Source organism: Schistocerca serialis, chromosome 1 (assembly GCF_023864345.2).
Source record: "Schistocerca serialis cubense isolate TAMUIC-IGC-003099 chromosome 1, iqSchSeri2.2, whole genome shotgun sequence".
NCBI classification, from domain to species: Eukaryota; Metazoa; Arthropoda; class Insecta; order Orthoptera; family Acrididae; genus Schistocerca; species Schistocerca serialis.
The window spans coordinates 114,554,319-114,579,716 of record NC_064638.1 but is presented as its reverse complement, the minus strand read 5'-3'; the positions used below and the strand labels follow the sequence as shown (position 1 = coordinate 114,579,716).

The following is a 25,398-nucleotide window of genomic DNA, read 5'->3' as shown; positions in this document are numbered from 1 at the left end:
TGCCAAGTTCTTAAGTTAAAGACATTGGCCTGTAGTGTTTGTTGTCAAGTTTTTATTCCCTTCTTATACACCCGTAGAATTTGAATGCTTTTCAAGAAGTCATGAAATTCTCTATACAGAGAGAGCGGTATTTGTTAGGCATGGTAGAGGCTTCACTAGTTCTCGTCTGCATTCGTTTAGCAGCTTAGATTAAATGTCACCCACCTGTAAGACATTTTAGGTTGAAGTTTTGAAACGATTGCTAGTAGGTCCCTCTCAGAAATGCCGCGGACAGAAAAAGATTGGTTTGTGTTTCTAACATTAAAATTTGGTTGCCCAGTCTTGTACATCCTTTTTGCTAATTGTAGTAAACTTCTGTATGAATTTTTCACACACTTATTTCAGATAATTTATTATTTCTTCATTTTCTTTCATGTTAAGCTTTTGTGGTTACAAGACTGCTGTTTTCCACAATCTTTATATATTATTTTCCAGGTTGTTTTACCAACACAACTGGAGCTGCCTACTTGCCAGGCATAGTTCTGAGATTTAAGGTTAGCCAAGGAATCTGTAATTGTGCCCAGGAGTTTATATTTTGTTAAAAAATATTGTAATTTAGTCTGTCTAAAGAGTATATAGTAGCCTTTGATGGTCTCTCTCAGGTCAATGATCTCAGGACGGAAAATCTCAGCTTTCTGATTTATAGCTTTGTTTACTTCTTTTACTAAAGAACGTGTTTCATTTGAAGTTTTATTGAATAGTTTGTAGAAATTTTCCAATTTATTATTGACATCAGTTGCATTGTTTCCTGGTTCCCATAATCCTTCTGGTCTCAAAGTTACACTTTCCCACGTCTCAAAGCCTCTTCCATGATCTTAACTTTGAGTTTCTCCCATAAGAAAATGGGGATTGGGGATGGGGAACATAGGTAAGTACTTTCTGTGCAACAGAAGCATCATTCTCCTGGAATGAAACTTGAAAATTAGAGGACGATTTCTTTTATGAATTTTTGAAGTCATTGTTTCTATAGCAGAGTCAGCAAAAGGAGATTCCTGGCAGCTGGCAGCCAGTTGCTGGCTTTCAACGGAACTGTAAATGGCTGCAGGCAAAGTAACAGTCATCTATAGAGCTGTGAGAACACAGGCATTGTATAGAGACATAAAATTGTGTTAAGTGATTGAGGTAGACACATGAGGCAACTACGCTACACCCACTGCAAGTAGCAGGAATCATCTTTTATTGTTTCTACTATAGAACTTCACATGATCTCGAATCAAACAAAGCAGTTTGATTTCTATACTCCCACAGACAATAAGACGATGTAACAAATTGATATCAAACCGACATATAAATGTACTCTGTTATTATACAATGCACAATAAATTGATTAGCTTGAATCAACATAGAATAATTAAAAACCAATAGGTAAATTTTTTATTTACCTGGACATGGTGTTGATTGATTCTGGTAATATATAATTACCTAAAGTATTTTAAAAATTGTTCACACAGCATATTTATTATACATAAGTATTTCCTTTCATTGGGTTAAAACATTATCAGTGGTCTGGAATCAAATATACCGTATTTACAATTTTGGGTTAGTTGCTGATTTTAAAAATTTTCATAAACAATAGTAATGTAACATTTAGTCACATTTGACATCATATTTCCTGAAGTGCTGCAAGTGAATGTGAAAATAAGCAAGAGAGATCAGTATCAAGGACAGTAATATGTGAAAAATGTTTATGCAATGTGGTACTTATGAATGTATACACACCACAGAAGGGGGGGGGGGGGGGGGGAGGAGGGGGAATCACACTTCCGGTCTGTTTTCAGGTCTTTAAGCAAACCAAAATTGTAAAGATGTCTGCACAATAATGTTACAACCTGTCAAAAATTGTGAACTATGTATGAATTTCTTTCAATGAACTGCTGCATTTTCTTTTTTTGCAATATGTTTCTCACAAGATAAATTTTCTGCTACTTAGGTTCATATACAGGTACTTTCTTTTTATAAAATCGTTTACTAGCTAAAAGTGACATTGAAGTTTGAGTTCTTATACTACATCTATAGTTATGTACATTGAAAAATATTTTACTTACAATACGTAAATGCATGAAAACTTCATGCTAATGCCGTCTTTGCTATGACTGTTTAATGTCTATCACAATTAACATTCTCATTATTATCACAATTAATATTCTCATTATCATCAAATTTCCTTTCTGTTGAGCAAGCTCATACATGGTAATTACATTGTGGATACAGGAACAGTTCAACATAACTTTTACCACGACACAGAAATAAAACAGTAAGTGTAAAATCTGTTCCATGCAGTCTTGGTACTCGTCATAATTTACAACAAAAGAAAAATGTAATATCACTTTCACTAGTACGAAGACCGGTCCTTCAGCAAATCCCAGTAAAATTACACCTTTGTGGGGGAAGTCTTATTTCTGAAAATAAAAACATTGTTAAGCACTGCAGCAATTGCTAATATTAAAAATGAGAAAATACTAGGATACAATGGCAAACGAATACGGAAGTGTTGTTACTATAAGAAATAGCAAACACAAAACCTTAAAACCTTCCATATTCACAAACAGCCTGTGAGCCTCCACAAAAAAAAAATAATCTCAATGTAAAGGTATTTAAAGATGCTAATGACTTTCAAGAAGCTTTGTGATGATGGGAAGTAACCAAGGTATATACTAAACATACATCAAGTTGTTCAAAAATAGAATACTCAAGAAACATTTTCTGTGCTTTGTATGTTTACTTTCCAGATACACGAGTATGACAACAGCTTCATTTATCTTTGCTTAATCTTTAAATAGCACTTTCTTGGCACATTGATCAATTGTGTGTACCTGCACCTCTCTCTTATCCACTTCCTCCCAACCATAATACCTGGTACTACTTCCAGTAAAAAAACTGGAACTCAAGTAAAAGCTGATGAAGAGGAACCCAAGTGCTGGATTTTAGAAAATGTAGGAAGTGAGCCTTAGGAGGAAATGGTGGTAAATGGTGCTAAATAGTTTGAAAGTTGTGTGTTTTACTTAAGTAATATTCTCTTTTTACAGATCTATAGAGTTAGTTTGTGTGCTTAATTTCCTTAGTGATGTATTTTCTTTTACCCCCAGTCAAATGAATCTTATATCCTCAGTTTCCGAATTACACATTTTTCATTACCATGCTGTTGTTATAATGAGAAGCTTTGAGTACAGTATAACAGAGATGACAGTTCACCACTCACATTTAAGATAAGATCCCTAAAGGGGTACTAGGCAAGTAAATAAAATAGTAATAATTGTTAGGCACCCATTCATGCCATAATTTTAGATAAAATCCCTCACAAGATGTGCTAATCATATTGCAACGAAATGGTAAAAGTAACCAAAACCATTGCTTATGAATACACAGTATGAAGGTAGTCATGGATGATACAATCTATGCATATTATAAATTAAAGTCCCTGCCACGTTTTTCTGTCTGTATGTGAAGGCTAATCTCACGAACAATGGTAGGGATTTTTTTATAACATGGCAGCAAGTGTAAAAGTACGAAGTGGAAAAAAATTGATGATAAAAAGGAAGCCTGTCTAAAAAGTAAGGAGAAAATTACTAAAATGGGGAGACACTCATCAAATTTGCAGTTTGTAAGGATTTCGAGTCAACGCTGCAGCAAAGCACATCAAAACTAGTGCAAGAAAATGAGAATTCTGTAGACAAATGGACTAAAGCTATGAACAAAAACAATATTCATAAAGTAGTAAATAGTGTGAAAGTAGCAGATACTGTACAAAAAAAAAAAAAAAAAAATACTTTTGCACGAGAACTGTGATCATGCAGTTAAGAGTTCTGAAAGAAAATTTGAAAGAAAAAGAATGTGATACAGAATTGGGAAGACACTTTTCCTGTACCAAAAAATACCAGATGCAGAAACATGACAGGTTTAAACATAAACAAGGAAATCTGAATTCAAAATGGGGACAGTGTTTTGCATAACGTGTGTGGTGATTCAGAAAACTGTGGAAAGAGAGACTTGCTACACAATATTCCAAAGAAATTAACCATGAAATGTATAAAAATATCTAACATGACAGTGACACTAAAAATTAGTTTTCACTATGTGGCTTCATATACATGGCAATAGTTACAGAAAAGCTGCATAACACATCTACAGAGTATAGAGCATGGCAAAACCTGATGCGAAATTTAGATATGTTGTTGAAAACTGTAAACCTGTGTGGGGACCTACACGAAAGTGACTGCATACTAATTATGGGTGATGAGAGTGATGAAGCACTGGAAGCAGGAAGAACACAGACATGGACAAATTAAGACATGGAAATGTGATTCTATCATTTCATACAGAAATGACTAATGGAAAAAATTTGTGTGAATGAAGAAATCAGGAAAATGAATGGTTTGTTTCATAAATTTACTAAATTCTATCCAAATGTGTCACTCAAATAAATTGCTCTTTATGATATTTTTCACAACATGGACTTCATTTTAATAATGCAAGAAAAGTTAACTTTAGTGTTCGGTTTATGGAAAAAAAAACCCCTCACATTAAGCATAAGCTACCTGTTTCCTGACCACATCTGAACTGGAATATACTGGCAACAGCAGGGAATCATTTGAGATGGCAGAAATGGTTAATACAGAAGAAGGTAAAATAAATGCCATAGCTGAAGTGGTTCACATAGCAAAGGCAGCCTCACGTGTGTGTGCAGCGACCAGCAACAACCCTGACATCACTAAAATTGTAATCACAGCCACTACACCAGCCAACAGAATGGCTACTGTTGCTCAAAATTACTTGGTGAATAATTTACTTAATTAAACTTTGTCAAACTTACAATATTACTTATTGAGGAATTTATAAAAGATTCTTTCTAATGCTATTTCATAATTTATATTAACAATAACTAGCATAAATTTTTATTCCATTTTAGGGATCCAGCTCAGAGTATCACTTCGTCCTTCATGAAATCTTCACCGAGTAGTAATAGCTTTCAATTAGAAAAATCATATAACTTGCTTTTTAAAATATTTAGCTTCATATTCATTACATAACACCCTTTTATTTTGTTGTGAATTTTCATGGCTATACACTCATGAGTCTAAGCATCCAATTTTAAGTGATGTGAGGTGAGGTAAGCACAAAGTTTTCTTTGTGTCTTGTGCTGTATGTGCAGCTCTGCTGCATAGGAAAAGAATCACCTCAAAGATGTATAAAGAGGGGACAGTTAATATTTTTATGTCCTTAAATATGGTTGACATAATGCCCTTGGCTGTGCAGTGCACATGTTACAAATGATTCTTTTCTTCATCAAACAATGGAAAATCCAGGATGGAATGCAACAATAGTATGCAAAGGAAAGTTGCTACTCACCATATAGTGGAGATGCTGAGTTGCAGACAGGCAAAACAGAAAGGCTGTGACAAATAAAAGTTTTGGCCATTAAGGCCTTCATCATTGCAACTTTAAAATTTGTGTAATATTTCCCAAGTTTCCTCAAGAAATTATGCCACATCTAATAACAGATGCAAAGTAGCTATAGTATGCCACTTTCCTTGTGTTCATATGAGTGGCACTGGCTAAAATTTCCATTGCATATGCAAGGCTGTGTAATTTATTTGCTAGAGATTCTAATTGTGAATTCCAACTCAAATTTTTGTCCAAGTTTATTCCTAGGATTCTGACTGAGCCAAGTTCTTCCATTTTCTTTTATTATTGTGAAGAATACATATATCTTCAGTTTTTGACTGTATGGTTTTAAAACTCATCATGTGGGTTCTTGAAATGTTTAGCCTTAAGCCATTTAGACTGAACCATGTTTCCAAGTTACTTAACATATTCGTGACACACTGGGGTATATTGTCAGAATTTTCATTTTCAATTAGGGCAGAAGTATCATCTGCAAACAAGTTTATATCGAAAAGGCAGTCATTTACATAGAACAGGAATAAAATTGGTCCAAGGATTGAGCGCTGAGGTACACCTTGTGACACAGTTTACTAGTCTGACAAGGGAACCTCCCCATCACACCCCCCTCAGATTTAGTTATAAGTTGGCACAGTGGATAGGCCTTGAAAAACTGAACACAGATCGATTGAGAAAACAGGAAGAAGTTGTGTGGAACTGTGAAAAAATAAGCAAAATATACAAACTGAGTAGTTCAGGGGAAGATAGGCAACATTAAGGACGATAGGAACGCAGGAGCGCTGTGGTCTCGTGGTAACGTGAGCAGCTGCGGAATGAATGGTCCTAGGTTCAAATCTTCCATGAAGTGAAAAGTTTAATTTTTTATTTTCAGTTTATGTGACAAACTCTTATGTTTTCATCACTTTTTTGGGAGTGATTATCACATCCACAAGAAAACCTAAATCGGGCAAGGTAGAAGAATCTTTCTACCCATTCGCCAAGTGTACAAGTTAGGTGGGTCGACAATATATTCCTGTCATGTGACGCACATGCCGTCACCAGTGTCGTATAGAATATATCAGATGTGTTTTCCTGTGGAGGAATCGGTTGACCTATGACCTTGCGACAAATGTTTTCTGTTCCCATTGGAGAGGCACGTCCTTTCGTCTACTAATCGCACGGTTTTGCGATGCGGTCGCAAAACACAGACACTAAACTTATTACAGTGAACAGAGATGTCAATGAACGAATGGACAGATAGTAACTATGCAAAAATAAAGAAAGTAAAATTTTCGGTCGAGGGAAGACTTGAACCAAGGACTCCTCGTTCACCAGCTGCTCACGCTACCACGGGACCACGGCGCTCCTAATCTCACATAGTCCATTATGGTGCTTATGTGGCCCACTGACTATTGAGTTTGTATATTTTGCTTATTTTTTCACAGTTCCACACAACTTCTTCCTGTTTTCTCAATTGATCTGTGTTCAGTTTATCAAGGCCTATCCACTGTGCCAACTTATAACTAAATCTGAGGGGGGTGCGATGGGGAGGTTCCCTTGTGAGAAGTAATCTGCTCCATTTGATGTTGCCTCTCCATGTGATATGATTCAAACCAGTTCAAAGCAATATCCCTTATCCCATATATGTTGAGTTTGAAAAGCACCAGAGCATGGTTTACAGCTTTTGTAAGCTCACAGAATATTCCTGCTACTTTAGCTTTCCTATATAATGATGAAGTAATTTTTTCAGTAAACTTGTTTATCACATCTACTGTGTTTTACCTTGTTGAAAGCCAAATTGGTTATTTGAAATGATATTATACAGTGTGGTGGAGCTTTGTATCTGCAAAGCAGCTATTTTTTTCAAATATTTTTGATGTGACTGGAACTACAGAAATGGGGCGACAATTTCCCACATCGTCTTCTGAACATAAAAAAAAATTGTTTTACTTTTGCGTATTTAAGAGATCAGGGAAGTAACCTTCCTCAAATTATTTGTTTATTATGAGAGAGAGAGAGAGAGAGAGAGAGAGAGAGAGAGGACGAGATACTACATAATAAACTTTTTTAATCACTTTTTTATATACAATTATGCCAAAGTAACTACCAACTGAAAAAGAACTTTTGATCATGCACCAAAATACTCAGTCTTTAAGATGTAAACTTTTAAGTGTGAAAGAACTATTGAGTGTTTGGGAAAAGAAATGTCCTGTCAACATCGAGGTCATTGGAGATGATGCACAAGGTCAGATTGTTTCTAGGCAAGGAAAGGAAATCCTTTCAAAAACATCATCATGGCATTTGCCTAGAGCGATTTAGAGAAATCATGGAAAATCTAAATAAGGATGGCCGCATGCAAACTTGAACTGCTTTTGTCCTGAATGTCAGTGTAGTTTGCTAACCACTTGGTGAGTGGTGGGGAAAGCCCTAAAAGTAGCATTACAATTCTGTGGGCCAGCTTATAAAAATGGTAGCAGTTGCATAAATGTGCAAAAATGGCTTATGAATGTGGTAGGAAGAGAGGTAACATAATAAAATTCAGTATTGAAAGAGACTGAGTGTTAATCAATTGAAACTGCGGTTCATAATACATGATGTATCATCATTAACACTTCCAACATAGGCCTCTTCACACCCTGAGCTTTGATGTGAACTGGCATAGTTCTGAATTGCTTTTTAATATCATAAAAGAAAGGTGACAAGACTGCAAGGTGTGCATAATTTAAAAGCGAAAAGCATTTATGTTACAGAAGTAGGAGTTTATTTGAGAATATACATTTCAAACAGACATTATAATGAGAACAAGAACCATATCAAAAGAGTGAAAAGAAAAAATCTTTTACATGCTCTCTCTCGTAACACTTTGGAGACCAAGCCCGGCACAACTTGGCCCACAACTTTGCGTTAAAAAGACCGCACTTGACTATAGGTCAGGCTGCGATTTCCTCAATGTGTGAGCCACCATTGTTTGAACACTGGACTCATTTCATATGAGAACAAAGTAAAAATGTGTCACGACCTAACCCTCGAATGCTGCTGTCTTCTGTTATCAATTTCTAGAATCATTCTGAAAGAAACATTATCAAATGTAACAGCTGCTGTCGAGAATGGCTGAATCAATATGGCAGCATTGACAAAATTTTGTTCATGTACTCATTATTTTTCTGTTTGCTATAATTCTGCTACAAATATGTCATGTTTGTTGAGTGAGCAAGAAATTTTGGAAGCACAAGAGGAAGAAATTGTTCAGTAAGTCACCTTTCACTTTTTCCTTGAGAGCATAACTATACTTTCTGTTAAAATTATTTTAAAATTTGTAATCTATCCAAGGACTACAGCAAATAAGAAAAGTAAATATTTAAGCTTGGCCCCCCTTTTTTGTAGGTATTACTCTTTTAGATACACCAGTTACATTTGTGCCAGTAATGCCTTAAATAATGGCATAATTTGCCAGTTTCCTAGGCCCAATATTCTTTAAGCAGCCAGTCTCCGAAGTGTTAGGGGTACAATTATGATTCTGTCTGCATACACATAAATAGTATAAGAATGTTTCAAAGTGGGCACATGTAGCTGACAATATCTTATGTGGTTAATGTGTAATTAATTTTAGTATGGTAATACCTGAAGCATTTTGAGGCACAAAGACCAACATTGCAATTATTGTACCACCTACCCTCCTTTTGATGCACTTACCAGCCTCCTCTTTCCCTCTGTGTCAACCAGACCTCACAGCAGCCACGCTTTATTCACCTTGTTTGCACAAGGTGGAACTTTCTCTGGAAAATGCCATGCAAATTTCCTGTCAATTTATGAGGACAAAGCGGGCAATTGCTAAAAAATATCTCCTCCCTTTTCAGCAAATTTCTTTCACACTGTCTTCATAGAATCTACCAGAGATATGTTCCTTCTAGTCTTCTATTTCTATAAAACTGTTGACTGCTGACACAATAAACAGGTGGAAAAATAAGTTTTTCCACAGCTTCACAGTATTTCAGGCAAATGGATAATAACTGAAGAGCTATCTTCCCTATCAGCACCAGCTTTATTCTTACCATAATAAAAGATGACATCTGGCTTTTGATTTCCGCCATTTCTCTCTTGGCCCTCTCTAGAATAGCAGTGTTGGCGGCTTTATGTTTTGTGGAAAGACTATAAATGTCTCTTATTTATTTCCACTTCACTACCAAGAGATGTTCTTTCATTTGAAAAATCATCAGATTGCTTTTAGTTCCAACATTTTGAACAGTTCTAACAAACCCCTTCTGTTTTTCATTACTGTTCCCACACCAAGAGTTTCTTTTTCCCACAACCCATCCAACAGCAATAGACTGGTGTAACATCTATCCATATAAAAGCCACATCCTCTGGCAAAATACTTGGAACACAATATCTGTACAAGGCCTGGATAATTCTGTCTACATTCCCTGCAGAACCTATGTACAATCAAAGTTCCACATGTATCCTGTTGCTGAATCACAGAGATAATACCATTTGATCCCATATTTGTTTGGTTTGTTTTTCATATATACCCTAAACCAGATATGGCCTCTGCACACTTGCAGTGCTTTCACACATGTGCAGAGCTCTTTCACCTGGATGCACACTTCCCTCTCTGCCATGTCATGCAGTCTGATCAGGAGGGGTTTGAAAAAGAGGAAATTGTGACTGTACCACATTTACGTAGTAAGGGACTGCGTGCAGCTTGGTTTCACATTTCCTATGTCTCAACACCACAGACCACAAACAAAACAAATTTTTATAATATAATATAAATGGATAAATAAAAAATCTACTCACTAGACGGCAGGGGAACAGACACACAAAAGGATTTAACTTTTATAAGCTTTCGGAGCCAGTAGCTCCTTCTTCGGGAAGAGTTGAAGGGGAAGGATGAGGGGTGAAGGAAAAGGACTGGAGAGGTTTAGGGAAAGGGGTACAGTTCAGAAGTCACCCGGAACTTACCGGACGGGATGAGAAGGAAAGACTGATTTTTGGGGACTACATCAGATGAGTTCTGAAAACCTGAGAGCTTAAAGGTGGAAGACAGGGTAATACGCAAGACAGAGACACTACTAAAACATCATACATCAGTTAATAAGAATGAGAAGCTAAGTGCATTGTATGTAACAGAGGTGGGTTGATGAAAAATAGACAAGTCAGAAAGTGAAACATGTAGGAAACTACACTGAAGAGCCAAAGAAACTAGTACACCTGCCTAATAACATGTAGGACCCCTGGAAGCATGCAGAAGTGCCACAACACGATGTGGCATGGACTCTACTAATGTCTGAAGTAGTGCTGGAGGGAATTTACACCATGAATCCTGCAGGGGTTTCCATAAGTCTGTAAGAGTACGAGGGGGTGGAGATCTCTTCTGAACAGCATGTTGCAAGGCATCCCAGATATGCTCAATAATGTTCATGTCTGGGGAGTTTGGTGGGCAGCAGAAGTGTTTAAACTCAGACGAGTGTTCCTGGAGCCACTCTGTGCAATTCTGGATGTGTAGGGTGTTGCACTGTCATGCTGGAATTGCCCAAATCTGTCGGAATGCACAATGGACACGAATGGATGCAGATGATCAGACAGGATACTTACGTTCGTGTCACCTGTCAGAGTTGTATCTAGTTGTATCACGGGTCCCATATCACTCCAACTGCACACACCCCATACCATTACAGAGCCTCCACCAGCTTGAACAGTCCCCCGCTGACATCCAGGATCCATGGTTTCATAAGGTTGTCTCCATATCTGTACACATCCATCTGCTAGATGCAATTTGAAATGAGACTCGCCCAACCAGGCAGCATATTTCCAGCCATAAACAGTCCAATGTCGAATTTGACAGGTGTAAAGCCTTGTGAGGCGTAAAGTTTTGTGTGGTGCTGTCTCAAAGGTACACAAGTGGGCCTTCAAAAGTCCATATAGATGATGTTTCGTTGAATGGTTCGCACAATGACACTTGCTGATGGCCCAGCATTGAAATTTGCAGCAATCTGCAGAAGGGTTGCACTTCTGTCACACTGAACAACTGAAGAGTTGTTGTTGGTCTCATTCTTGCAGGATTTTTTTCTGATCACAGCGATGTTGAAGATTTGATGTCTTACCAGATTTGTGATATTCACAGTCCACTCGTGAAATGGTCATACAGGAAAATCCCCGCTTCATCACTACCTCTGAGATGTTGTGTCCCATCGCTCATGCGCTGACTACAACACCACGTTCAAACTCACTTAAATCTTGATGACCTGCCATTGTAGTAGCAGTAACCAATCTAACAACTGCGCCAGACACTTCTTATTTTATATAGGCACTGTAGACTACAGTTTTTTAGGCACTTTAGTGTAAAATGGAGTGTAGAAAGGAATAGCTACTGTGGATAAATGCCGAGATGGAAGGAATTAGCATAAATTAAGGCCAAGTATATGCTGAGAAGCAAGGATATGTTGTATTGCTAGTTCCCAAATGCGGAGGTATCGGAAACTGGTGTCTGGGGGAAGAATCCGTATGGTACATGTGGTGAAACAGGCACCGAGGTCATGACTGTCATGTTGTACAGCATGTTCATCCTGGCAGGATGAACGGGCATAGGCAGAGGGTGTATGCGGGCAACACACAATATCCTCTGCTTTCCCCTCCAACTCTTATGCCAGAAGAACAAGACACTGGCAGTGAAAGCCTGTAAAAGTTAAATCCTTGTGTGTATGTGTGTGTGTGTGTGTGTGTGTTTTACCTTGTAAGTAGATATTTAATTTATCCATTTATATTATATTATCAATAAAACAAATTTTCAGTATTATTCAATTAACTTTGATGCACTGAAGACATAACAAAATTTTGTCCGGTACAAACTGTTGGCATATGGACAGATGTAGACAATTTTGCAGCTTTTCATCATTCAGGTTTGCCATGTAATCTTAACTTATTTAGTTCCATAATTGAGAAAAGTCTTTCATGCACATATACTGACTGAAATATTGTTTCACATTTGCAACCTCATTACGGAGATGTGGAAACTGTTCCCAACAGAAAGAATGTAAAAATCCTGGTCAGTTTTAACACAAAAGAATTTCTCTTTTAAACAGGAACTACATTGCAGATTGGGGGTAGGGGAGGAGGGGGGGGGGGGGGGGGGTTAGTTCCAACCGCATATGCTCAAAAACAAAAACAGGTGTAAGATTTGTAGTATCTTCAATATGTTTGGAAAAGTATCTTTGTAATTCTTTGAATACCACGATGAATTCTTCAAAATTTGCATTTTGCTTAATGCTGGCTCTTAGGGAAACGGATGGAATTTTTTGTCGGAATTTGTCCCTTACTCAATGCAATTTTCTTTTTAAATGAATCCCGATCACATCAGAAATAAGCTGTTTCTCACCTTGAAACATGTTACTGTGGGCAGTCAAGTCCACTTAAAATGCGACGTCTGCACTCCATTCCGGACCTTCTGAATCTTCATTCCTGGTTTCCTTTTTTGTTCATAAATTCAGCAACAGTGGGATTTAAATTGAAAAATCCTTCCAGCCAAGCTCCTGGACTTGACGAACACACTTTGCAGTAATATGCAAGACATTTTCAGAAAGAAAGTGTACTATGATCACAACAGGCTGTGGCTTTTTGTTTTTTTGAGGGTTTCCAACACCAAGTGGTAGATGGAGATCCCCTGACCAGAGGAAGCGTCACAGGAACACGGTAGTTCATAAACTCATGTAATAGTGTCCAGTTGCATGAAAGATGTTGGTAAGAAATCCCATGAAGTGCAAGTCATGTGGTGTGATTTGATTCCTACTCAAGGAGGAATAACAGCTACTCAGGTCTTTCTTTTCTTTTTTTTAATTTTCTTATAAGAAAAGAAGTGGTTTACAGTGAAGATGTTATTAACAGACTGAGAGCATTAAAGTGGTGCAGTGAGTCTAGCGGAGGCAGAACAAATGTTCATGATGTACAGAGGACGGGAAGGCCATCCATTTTGACCGATGTGTTGGTGCAAAAAACTAAGTGAACTGTGTATGAAGACTGCCAATCGAAAGTAGATGAAATTTCTGTGATGTTTCCACAACTCTCCCAAATTCTCTTATATGAGACACTCACAGAAACACTAGGGTACTGGAGGAGTCCCAAAACAGCTGATAGTGCAGCACAAGAAAAACGGGGACAGTAGCAAAGAAAAGTTTCTTGAGCGACTTGAATTGGAAGGTGAGGATTTTCTGAAGTCTATTATGACTGGAGATCAAACATGGGTGGCTCATTACCAGCCTGAGACAAAAAGGCAGTAGTCACATCAATTCTCCATCTGCCAAAAGAATTCAAATTCACAATTTCAGGAAAAAAAATCATGGTCTCTGTGATTTGGGACCAAAAAGGCATAATTTTGGTTGAATTTCTGCCTCGTTGGCAGACCATCAATGTACAATGATGTAAGAGCCTACAAACATTGAAAAGGAGCATTTAAAACAAAAGGAGGGGAATGTTGATGAGAGGAATGTGCTTTTTGCATCACAAAGCCAGTCCTCGCAGCCTTAGTCACCAAGGTGCTCTTGCACTCATTTGGTTGTTGTAAACAGTTTCTTTTCCTGCCATTTTGAACATTTTTCTTTCATATTATAGATGCACATTATATTTGCTGCATTTCAAATTGTAAAAAGTTCATTTTTTTAACATTTGTGTATTTCATTTTATACTCTCAGTTACGCCCTTAAAGTAACGTAACAGCTATGGTTCTATTTTATTGTATTTAAACTGGGTAATGGCATACTGCTGGCTTTTTTAAAATGCATTTGCAATTATCAATCATCAATTATAAATGTTAACTTTCTAATATCCCATAAATGTCAGAGGTCCCTCTCAATGATTAATGTCCCTGCTCCCTACTTTCTCCATTTTAAAATATATTTACAAATCTGGTAAAAAACACAAAAAAATGTTTGTTTCATAAACAACTCACCTTACTTCTCAAAATAGTGTCCTTTGAGAGATGTACACTTGGTCCAGTGATTCTCCAGCTTGTTCATCCCATCACAAAAATACATTTTGAGAAACCTACAAACAGTTATTGATTGCAACTAGCAAGTTTCTTTCCGGCAACCAAAAGTTTCAAGTCAGGGAACAAGAAAAAGTCACTTGGGGCTAAATCTGATGTACAGGTTGCATGAGGAACCAAACTCAAAGCCCAATTCATGCACTTTTGCCACTGTTATCACTTATGTGTGGGATGGTGCATTATACCCATAAAGGAGCACTTCTTTTTGTGCCAACCTTGGTCTCCCTCCAGCCGCTGCAAGTTTTCAATGATCTGACAATAAAGCATAACAGAGCCCAGTTAAGGTTCTGCCTTTTCCAAGTAATCTATGAGGATTATTTCTTGGGAATTCCAAAAAACAGTGGCCATCACTTTACCAACTTACAACTGGTCTCTGGCTTCTTCAGTGCACTTTCACCATCCTTTTGTCCATTGTTTTGATTGCTGTTCTAGCTCTGGTGAGTAATACCAGATCCAGGTTTCATCAACAGTCACAAATCAGAACAAAAAGTTTTGCAGATTACCACTGAACATTGCCAGGCATTGCACTGAAATGTTGTGCTGCATGTGCTTCTGGTCGACTGAAAGCAATCATGGCACTCACCTCGCATGCGGCTTCTTCACAGCCAATGCTCCATGTAGGATATTATGCACCCCCTCAGGTGAGATGCCTACAGTCTAAGCAATCTCACTAATTCTTGTATTAGCATATAGTAGATTTTATCAGTGGTTTCCTTTGTGGTGAAGACAACTGAACAGCCTGAGTGTGCTTCGTGTTTGGTGCTTGTACGACCACGTTTAAACTCATTAATTCAAAAGTAAATCATGTTCAATGATGGTGCAGAGTCCATGTGAACATCTAATTCTGTTTTGATTTGTGCAGCAGTCCAATCCATCAAATAAAGATATCTCATAACAGCACAAAACTCTGTTTCCTCCATTTTCAATTACAATCAACACGCTGACCAATTCAAACAGCTTTACACAATCCTTTGAATAATCAAGAAGGCACAACAAAAATGTTCCATTCTTTCATGGAAATTTACCAGACTTATCAAATCACACACTTATTGATTTTCTTACGACACATACATTAAATATTTTGATGGCAATTTACATACTGAGCTATTTTCAGATGTGCCTCTTTCCTACGTTCAAATTCCAGTAGCTTGTGATTGCAGTTATGGTCTTGTTGGCACAAATTTGACCCTTTTTTTTTTAACAATCATCTGTTCATATATGGACTCTAAATTTACATACTTAGTTTTTGATAAGTATCTGTAATATAATTATTATTCCCGATGTCATAGGCATTAATTTAACACCAAATATCAATGAAACTGTTTTCCTGGTACAGTGCCAGATTGCCAGTATCAGTTGGCCAAGCAAATGACAAGATACCCAGTATAGACTTCCACAGTTATGTACTTCCTTGTTGAAATTCAGTCATTCTAAAATTCTGTATTTTATCCTACATTTCAGTGACACAGATCACAAGCAAAGTTAAATAAAATTATTTTAGCAATAAGCAAGTATTTTACCATTTAGAGCCAATAATGTATGTTGGGTTGAATATGGGGGGGTCGGGATAGTTGTCCCCCTGAATTCTTATTTCTCCTTAGTTCCTGGTGCTGTGTGAAAGACTTCCTGAATGTGTCCCTTCTTCTAGTAGCCTTTTCTTCCATACAATTCACTATCAAATTGTTTGCATATGTGCCTTTTTGTTAAAATATGCCCAAAATGGAGATTAATTAGATGTGACAGGCATTTCAAAAACAGTCAGTCAATTTTTACTAATCCTTCTGTGCTGAAACCTTTTAAGAAGGAAGGTGTAGTCATCACTGCTGGGTATCTTGAAAGACAGTGACATGAAACACTATTTCAGTTAAGGTTTGCATATAATGCAACTGGTCCTTAAATATTTTAGAATTGTATCATCCACAGGTACTTTCGCATCATGTAAGCAATGGTTATGATCACTTTTACCATTTCATACCCAATTTGGTTGCAAATCTTCTTACAAGTTTCTTGTTTAAAGTGATAGCATAACATTTATCACTATTTTATTTTTCTGCCTACCGGCAATTCAACACACTATCTTAAATGTGAGTGATGATCTGTCATATATCTGAAATGTGAGTACGATCTGTCATCTCAGTTACACTACACTCAAAACTTCTCATTAGCACAAAAATTAAACATGGAAGTTAACTCCATAGACAAGTAAACAAGAAAACATTCATTCAGTCAAACATATGACACTCATGCCATTTACCAGCATCCCATCCTAATGCTCACTTCCCATATTCTCTACATTCCAGCACTGATGTTTCTGTTCCCCACCTTCTGCTTGAGTTCCATTTTTAAATTACAAGTAGATCCAATCACCTATTTAACAATATACAACCAGAGTACATCTATGATTAAGGATGCAATAAAGTTATAGTGCGCATTGCTTACCTCTCATATTTAACTGCGTGCACTGACTAAGCCTGCAAAAGAAAAGATTATATTAATCTTATTAATTTGTTGGCATTAACAGAGCACTTATAGCATAATTTGGAAATATGCCCACTAATGCTTGGGTGCATATGAGAACTGTAAGTGGTAATTTTATCTACAGTAGAAAGTATGTATCGATTCATCCTGAAGGTGTGAAAAAGAAAGCAGCAACTCATACTCTACTATATGTTTTTATTTATTTGTTTATTTATTTTTTGTCACAAACTATGAGGGGCGTACAAAAAGAAACAAGTCGGAAGCATAATTACAGAAACCAGTACCTGTATGTTAGAAGTATTGACCGTGGCTGTTGAGACACTTGTCCCACTGTGACACAAGGTCGTGAATGGCTGTCTCATAAAATTCCCGGGGCTGCGATTGTTAACCAGTTCTGCAGGTACAGCTCCACACGAGTGCAGGAAAAGTTATGCTGATGTTCTTCTTTGACCAAGATGGCTCCCCTTCTGATTCACTTCCTGCAGCACGGGACAACAGTGAATGCCCAGCATTACTCACAAACCTTGACCCTTAACATTGCAGCCCCGGGAATTTTATGAGACACCCATTCACAGTCTTGTGCCACAGTGGGACAAGTGTCTCAACAGCCAGGGTTAATACTTCTAACATACAGGTACTGGTTTCTGTAATTACGCCTACAGCTCGTTTCTTTTTGAAAGCCCCTTATATAATTCAGACTATAGATTTAGTTTTTTTACACAATCTTCTTCAGGTCTAGAAAGGTTAACAGAGAAAATTCCTGCTCATAACCTGTCTTAGATATGCAGTATATTTAGAACACCAAATTGAACATAAACAACCACACTTAGTTATAGGGGATAATGCATCATAAACAGCACAGCGTATGCACATGCTACATTACTACAACCGGTGTTTACATCTCTGCGTTATCTATAAAAGAATGCAATATCACATATACTTATGGGCACAGAGGCTACCAAAGTTAAATGACTGAATTAGTCATAAATTAAATTTATGCTTGTGCCAGAGGAACAAAATGATAAAAAGAGGAACAGAATTATAGAAAGTTAACTGAAGGAACCACCACCTACATAATTAAAAATTAAGGTACCAGGAAACATGGACTGGATACAAGACAAGCTAAATGAGCAAGCTGTGTGTACATTTATTAAAACATGTTACCTACTGTAACCAAGATTTTTATGGTATGTCCAGTTTAAATTTTTCATATGACTTACCATACGAAAGCGCTGGCAGGTCGATAGAAACACAAACAGACACATACATACACACAAAATTCAAGCTTTCGCAACAAACTGTTGCCTCATCAGGAAAGAGGGAAGGAGAGGGAAAGACGAAAGGAAGTGGGTTTTAAGGGAGAGGGTAAGGAGTCATTCCAATCCCGGCAGCGGAAAGACTTACCTTAGGGGGAAAAAAGGACGGGTATACACTCGCACACACACACACATATCCATCCACACATATACAGACACAAGCAGACATATTTTTCCCGCGTGGAATGCTTCCCTCTATTATATTAAATTTTTCATAGCTACATTACTAAGTGACTATTCTGAAACCTGGCACCAGTTTTCAGAACAAGTTGCAGGGTGCCTATCTGATACCTTCCAGGGACAACAAAAATTTGATTTTCAATATTTTGTGTAGTTATCAACCAAATTTAAAATTCTGTAACATCCACTAATTAAGAAGTACAATCTTATGTTACATGTTTAACACAGTAAGACAAGTATTACAATTAGAAACTCATTAACACTAACTCTCTCTCTCTCTCTCTCTCTCTCTCTCTCTCTCTCTCTCTCTCTCTCTCTCTCTCTGTGTGTGTGTGTGTGTGTGTGTGTGTGTGTGTGTGTGTGTGTGTTGCGGGAAGTGGTAGGGGCTTACCTGCATGACTATTTTCGAGCAACGATGTCTCTAGGTCACTGTCCGCATCACTGTCCAAAATCACATGTGACACACATCCAGTTACGGCTGCTGTAATAGAATAATTGAACAGTTTTGGTTAACGATTTTAATTGGAACATCAGATAAAACTGTCAGAGGTCCCAAAAGTGGTGACAGGAATGGAGTAAGTGACGGCTGATGAAGGGAATAGCCAGTGTATTTAAGTTCTTCCAATGAAATAAGATGGAGGGGTAGGGGGGGCAGCAGACACAGTGTACAGCCCAAGATCAAATGCAATGGAAATGACTGTCAGAAGGCAGTAAATTATAATCCCTCTTAAATATTATAATCTTTAGGTACGCTTTGTTTTCTTTTGCTGTCATGAAAGGTATTTAGAGGGCTTAAAATGTTTAGTGAAATTTTTCAGTCTTATAAATATTTATTTCTTAGTTATAGTCTTTTAGAAAACACTAACACTTCATGTTTATAAAGGCAATTGTAACAATTTTCTAGACATTTAAGGTCAAATGGTTTTAAATATACCACATTCTTTTGTCTACAAGCTGGTATTAAGTATACACACTGCAACTTGTGAAACCATATTGAACAACTGGAAGTATTAAAAAACCTGATGAAATTATGTTAGCACGGAGTACATGACTATGTTATTACACCATAAATGTAAGACTTATTGCTTCATTTGAAAGCAACAGAAACTATCAATTTGTGAATTCAGCTATTTCTAGAAATTGTATCCACCCTACATTTGTTCTCTTCTTTATTAAATGTTTTACCAGTATTCCACAATGCACGTGTTAACTAATGAAAATTAATTTACTAATGTATCATGTATGTCTATTCTGACAACCTATTGTCACTTACTTGTATCATGTTCAGTGTCTTCCTGCTGTGTTGTACGGCTTTCTGTGCTGTCTTTAACATTCATGGTTCCAGATGCTGAAGGGAAAAAAAAAGAGTAACATATTCATGTAACAAACGTCATTCAAAAAGTTTTCTGCAGTACTTCATTCATAATAATCAAAATGCTTGTAACCTGAAATCATATCAAGAGATGCAGATTGAGCATATATGACGAAACAGCTAAGCAGGCCACCCAAAATATAAACAAAGCAAGTAAATATTTCTTGGTGAAGCCTTCATAAAGTTTGATGGCAAATTTTCAAATGTATCCAAGTAATTTTTAACATAAACGGACCTTCAACTTTTCTCTGTGCCATTGGAAAGAACATAGAAAGAGAATTTCAACAACATAACATTGTAAAGATCACGGGACAAATGACCACTACTAGTTGGCGGGGGCCAACTCGGTGTGTGTTAAAGTGGGCTCAATACCCACCTGCGGCACTCTGGGTTCTTTTTGGTGGTTTCAGATATGGGTGTTATGTGGGAAGCTGCAGACAAACAATTGGTGAACATAAACAGTTCATTATTAACCCATTAATATTAAGCAGCAATTGTAATGTGTCCTTGACTCTGGTGCAGTTTGGTGTTCTGATATTTCCAATTGACACAGTGTGTATCACAGACATAGCATTTAGCTAGTGCGGTACAAGTGCTGCATGGGAGGTGGCACCGAGTTGCTGGTGGTGGCCATCAGCAAAATGCTGCTTTACTCTGGGCACGGGGCAGCCAGTGATGCCTTCTCATTTGTGGCAGGTTGCGACGTTGCCTAGACTCTAACCCTGGACTGAAGGCTGGAGAACTGCTGTGGGCACCTGGTGGGAGATACAATGGTTAGTGGTCTCGTAGAGGTAGCGGCAGAGTGTTGGCTATCAGGGCCTGGACAGTAAGACAGTGGTCCTCATATCGCGGCCTGGCAACAGCAGCGACATTGTTATGGCGTTAACTCCAAGGATGCACCAGTAGAACTCCTGGTGACGACTGACATGACATGTGCCAGGTGCGGCCTGGTAGTACTAATCATAACCTACTTGACCAGGCTAGGGTTTAAATGCAGCTCTTCGGCACTGAAAAAGATGGAAGGAGTATCACTGCCACATTCCTTTGTGGTGTTTAACCTGCTGGCTAGCACAGAAGCTTCCCAAAAGTCAGTCAGTATTTCAGACCCAGCTATTGCTGGATGGCAGTACTCTGAACTACAGAAATGGTTGGTGTCTTGCCAAGGGTGCAACATCAGCAGATAAATGATGGTGCTCTGGATACACCTCTGGATCCTGCTGTGTTCTGTGCTGCTACAACATGTAAAGAACTTGATTAAATTGTAACAAGATAACAATGCCACAAACCAGTACCCGCCATCAGTAGAAGAGGTCCCACAAACATGTGTCGTAATGTAACAAATGTAAGCAAAACCAAAACTAGGGTACGGTTTTTGTTTTTATTATCATGATTGGCACATCAAGTGCTCAAAATGTTGATGTTGGACATCACTACGGATGCTACAAAGCAATTCCATACAAATAGCACTGCACGTTTAATTTCATTAGGACCTATCACAGCACAGGACAGTGTTATATGCCATTTCGTACTCTGTCGGAGTCAGCCTTTTTTTTGGATCTTATTAAATTTTCTTCATAGAGAAAAAAGGCATCAGTCAGGTGAGTGTGCAGGCCGTTTTGTATGTCTCGGACAGCTGATCCAACAACCTCCAAATGTTCTGCTAAGAAGGCCTGTAATTTACTGCACAAAACTGGTGGGACATCGAACACAGTGGAACCACATGGACTGCCTTATTTCCTGTGGGATTCCTTCCAGTAACTGTGGCAGCATATCTGTTAGGAATTGCAAATACTTGTGACTATTTCTAGTCCTCTCACTAACACAGGAACCAATGGTGCAGTTGCTAAAAAGCCCATACCACACATCGATAGACCAAGCCACTATGGATTTTCGATTGACCAGTAGAACATATTGTGAAGATTGATCTGCTCATGGGTCATAAACAATGCTTCACGCATAAATGTAATTTTGCATAGAAATGCCAAATCCCCCTTCAGTTTTTGTAGACATCATTCTGAGAACTGCAATCTGTTCTGAAAGCTAGTGTCACGAAGCTGCTGGCGGAGTGAAATGTGGGAAGGACAAAATTGGGTGGAATGCCGTATTCTCAGAATACTCTTTTGAATGATGCCACTTACACTTTCAAGGAGGCTTATAGTGACATGTGAATTGTACATTACTGCTGCTAAAATGCTAGGTCTATTTCTCTCATTAGTTCCTGGTCTTTTTGTTTGTGGATGATCTATAGTCTTCACATTTACAGTTTTTTAAATTTATTTTTATAATGTTTGCAGGACCACATACTTTTTAACATAGAATTGCACCATTGATCTTGGCAACATTCACCATGGCCTAAAACCACATGAACTATTTTGATTGTCGTATACATAGTGGAAGTCTGAATATCTTGATGAGCAAGCTGTCTGATCACTACAATGGCAGAAAATAAAACAGTGGGCTTCAAACAAAGAAGGTAAGCATACAAACAGTACCTCATTTCCTTGTTTGTTCATATTTGTAGGACCTCCTCCCTTGGACCAGGGCAGTCATTTGCGGCACTACTACATCACTGAAGTCCTCTTTGAAGGCTCTTTGCCAAGTCATAGGCAAAGAGTGTACAGCTAAATAAAAGGCCTGTGCGAATTCAGTGGCTCAAACATTAAAAATTATTAGCATTCTCCAACCACAAATTTCTATGAGAGATGTATAAAGATGTTTCTACTTACTAATTCTGTTTATAAAAATACACAACACTATAAACCAGACTCGATGGTATTTAATTTTAGAAATCATTGTGTGTGAAAAGTAGTACTACACAGTAAAGTGTTGTAAACTTGGCATGGTTGCAAGAACAAAGATTGGTTGGTCGGGGGTTAAGGGGCTAAACAGCAAGGTCATCAGTCCCTCAGTTCAGGGGTAGTTCATCTGGTGTAAATGATGTCCTCCAGAAACATGCTCTGATGACATAAGTAAGTAGGAGCGAAACCACCATTCAACAGAGTGCTAGCCCTAAAATGAAAAATAGGGTGCAGCAGAAAAGGAGGCAAACCACATCTAAAAGCAATTAAAACAGAATAAAAGAAGGATTAAAATTTGAGCTGGTCAAGGAGGTAGGGGTTGAGTGTCCAGACTGAGCATGGTGCACGAGAGGCCCCAACCCCAACCACCCTGGAAGTAGTTTAAAACCTTCTACATGAAAACAAAAACCACTTTCACAGAAAAAAACAGAGAACCTATACAACTACTCATGAATTGCCCACCAATGTGCAAGAAGTCAACAAAGGAATACTGCTGACCTGTATTCAAGTCTGCTTGATTTTATTGTTTCCATAAGAAAACAATTAGTTGCATAATTTCACAATAAAACAGTAGTTTGAAATATTATTAATTACAAACTATCTTCCTTAATAGGATTTGTACATATACTGTTTTCTGTCATAAGTACTCATAGCAGTATGGAAGGAACAAAACTACTGCTTTCTCTCTATCCTAAACTTTATTTTGTGAGTGCTGTCACAAAAGTGCAGATCTGGCTTCTTGTCTCAAACACATCTGAAATAAACTCTTTCAGTACTTGAATCCCTGTTATCTCCATAAATTACTTAGATTAACAAACACTATTTTGAAACATATTACTATCTATGTTGTTTTGGGAATAAATAAAAGCGAGGTATGTCAAAGAGGCCTGAAGCTATTAAATTTGTAATACATCTATTTTACTCAGAATGATCTACAATTTCTGTCACCATACATAATTCCACAAGGCAATGTCTCGCTCAGATCCTAGAGTGTTCTGAAATCGTCAGTCAGATAGCTAAAACATTGTTTACATGATAGTATTGTGGTGTTGTTGGAGATGAGCAATTCTGCAAGAAATGTGGCCTGAAAGTTTTCTGCACCACATGTAAATGTTGCTGAATGAGGAGAGGCAGGCTACAAATCTTCAATACACAAGGTGACTAGTGCTGGCTATGTAGCATACGGGTGAATTGCCTAAAACTTGGACCAGAAGTACTGCGAAAAAGGAAGGTGCTATAGGAGTGCCGTTTTCACAGAATGGATTGATAGTCAGGGCCTCGTATTGATAGCCAATCAACAGGTTGTAATAATAATTAGATAGTGTATTTTTTGTGCAAACACACTTTTTTAAATGGAACACTGCCTATTGACAAAAACTAAAAGTATGGTAAATTAGAATGTCAATGGTGTTTGTTGCAGGATTCTAGTGTGAGTTGTTTACGAGATGTCAAATTTTGAAAGTTTCCACACAAACTTATACAATACCTTGGACAGCACACGTTAAATAACAACACTTCTATCTACGCTCGTTATACTGTATGTGAATTCTGACCAGTAAAAAGATAACTGGACATCACAGGTTGTATTCAAAACACACTTCCAATATAGTACAGAATGGCTGCTGTAAACATCCTAGCGTTTTGGCAGAGATGTCCGAGCATAATGCATTAATTCGTTGTTGCATATCATCGGGTGTACTTGGTATGTCCTTGTAGACAGTGTCTTTCAGCTTTCCCCAAGGAAAATGTCTACAGGTGTCGAATCTGGGGGAACAAGCCAGCCAAGGTGCACATCCTCTGGGTCCACTCCAGTGACTTGGAAACAATTTGTGAAGACATGCAGTAGTACTTCATGCACTAGTGGCTGGACAGCCATCATGTTGGTATCACATGTTCCTCTTACAAGGGGAGGCCGCCAATTGTGAAATTCAGATTCAATTCATACTGCCCGTAATAAAAGCTCATGGCCAGAGGTGTAATGTGGCAAATCACCAAGATGCACTTCTCAGCCGTTGTCGAGAAAATCGACAGTTAAAATAAACCGTTGCGGTGAAATGCTCTCAACGATTAATAATTATCGACAGCGTCGTGGCGCAGCGGTAAGCGCTCGGGTTCGTAGTCCGAAGGTCGCCGGATCGATTCTCGCGCCATGCAATTTTTTTTTTTTAGTATTTGTTTTTTGTTATTCAAATGTGTCTATACACACACACACACACACACACACACACACACACACACACACACACAGATATATATATATATAATTCCCGGCAATCAGTTGCAACAATTACGCATATAATAAGTTGTTGAAAGTCGTTTGTCGTGGAAAAACTGGCGACTTCGAACATCATTATGTTTTCCGCAAACAAAGTTGTATTTCACAAATGTTATTAATTGTCTTCATAATGTTAACCACGTATAGTTAACAGAAGACGTAGAAACGATATTCCGAAACGAATACGTATAGCGTAAGTCAAACGTTCGAATTAGAATAGAGACCCCACGAACACAAATTTGCTGTGGCAGGTATGAAATATAAGCTCCGTTACTCGCTCGTTACACTTGAAGGACAGATGTTGAATGGGCCGAAACTAGCCGCCGCATAAAAGCGTAGTTGCCTGCTAACTTCAAAAGAAGGTAGATGCGGTCCATAGCGCAACTTATAACATTGTCGAAAATCAGTGCGGACGTGAGAGCTTTGGTATACCCTGTTAAACAAACGGAAAAATGGAGGCGGTACAATTGGAGAGCGATCCGCCTTCACCAAAATGCATAAGCAATTCATTAATAGTATGTATG

At 37.9% G+C, this 25,398-nt stretch overlaps 1 protein-coding gene across 3 annotated transcripts in view; it reads right to left on the bottom strand.

Annotated features, from left to right (window-relative positions):
- Positions 1-1,204: 1,204 nt before the first annotated feature.
- Positions 1,205-25,398, bottom strand: part of LOC126463129 (SPRY domain-containing SOCS box protein 3) — a 75,983-nt gene continuing 51,789 nt past the window's right edge. For 2 of the 3 annotated variants that reach the window (XM_050096128.1, XM_050096130.1), the window contains exons 6-9: positions 19,703-19,777; positions 18,821-18,910; positions 16,895-16,926; positions 1,205-2,438 (exon numbers count right to left, since the gene is read on the bottom strand). In XM_050096128.1, coding sequence (XP_049952085.1) covers positions 16,904-16,926; positions 18,821-18,910; positions 19,703-19,777 — 188 coding nt within the window. In that variant the 3' untranslated portion in view covers positions 1,205-2,438; positions 16,895-16,903. Of the gene's footprint in view, positions 2,439-16,894; positions 16,927-18,820; positions 18,911-19,702; positions 19,778-25,398 lie in introns of those variants that run through there. The other variant, XR_007585960.1, reaches the window with a different exon arrangement.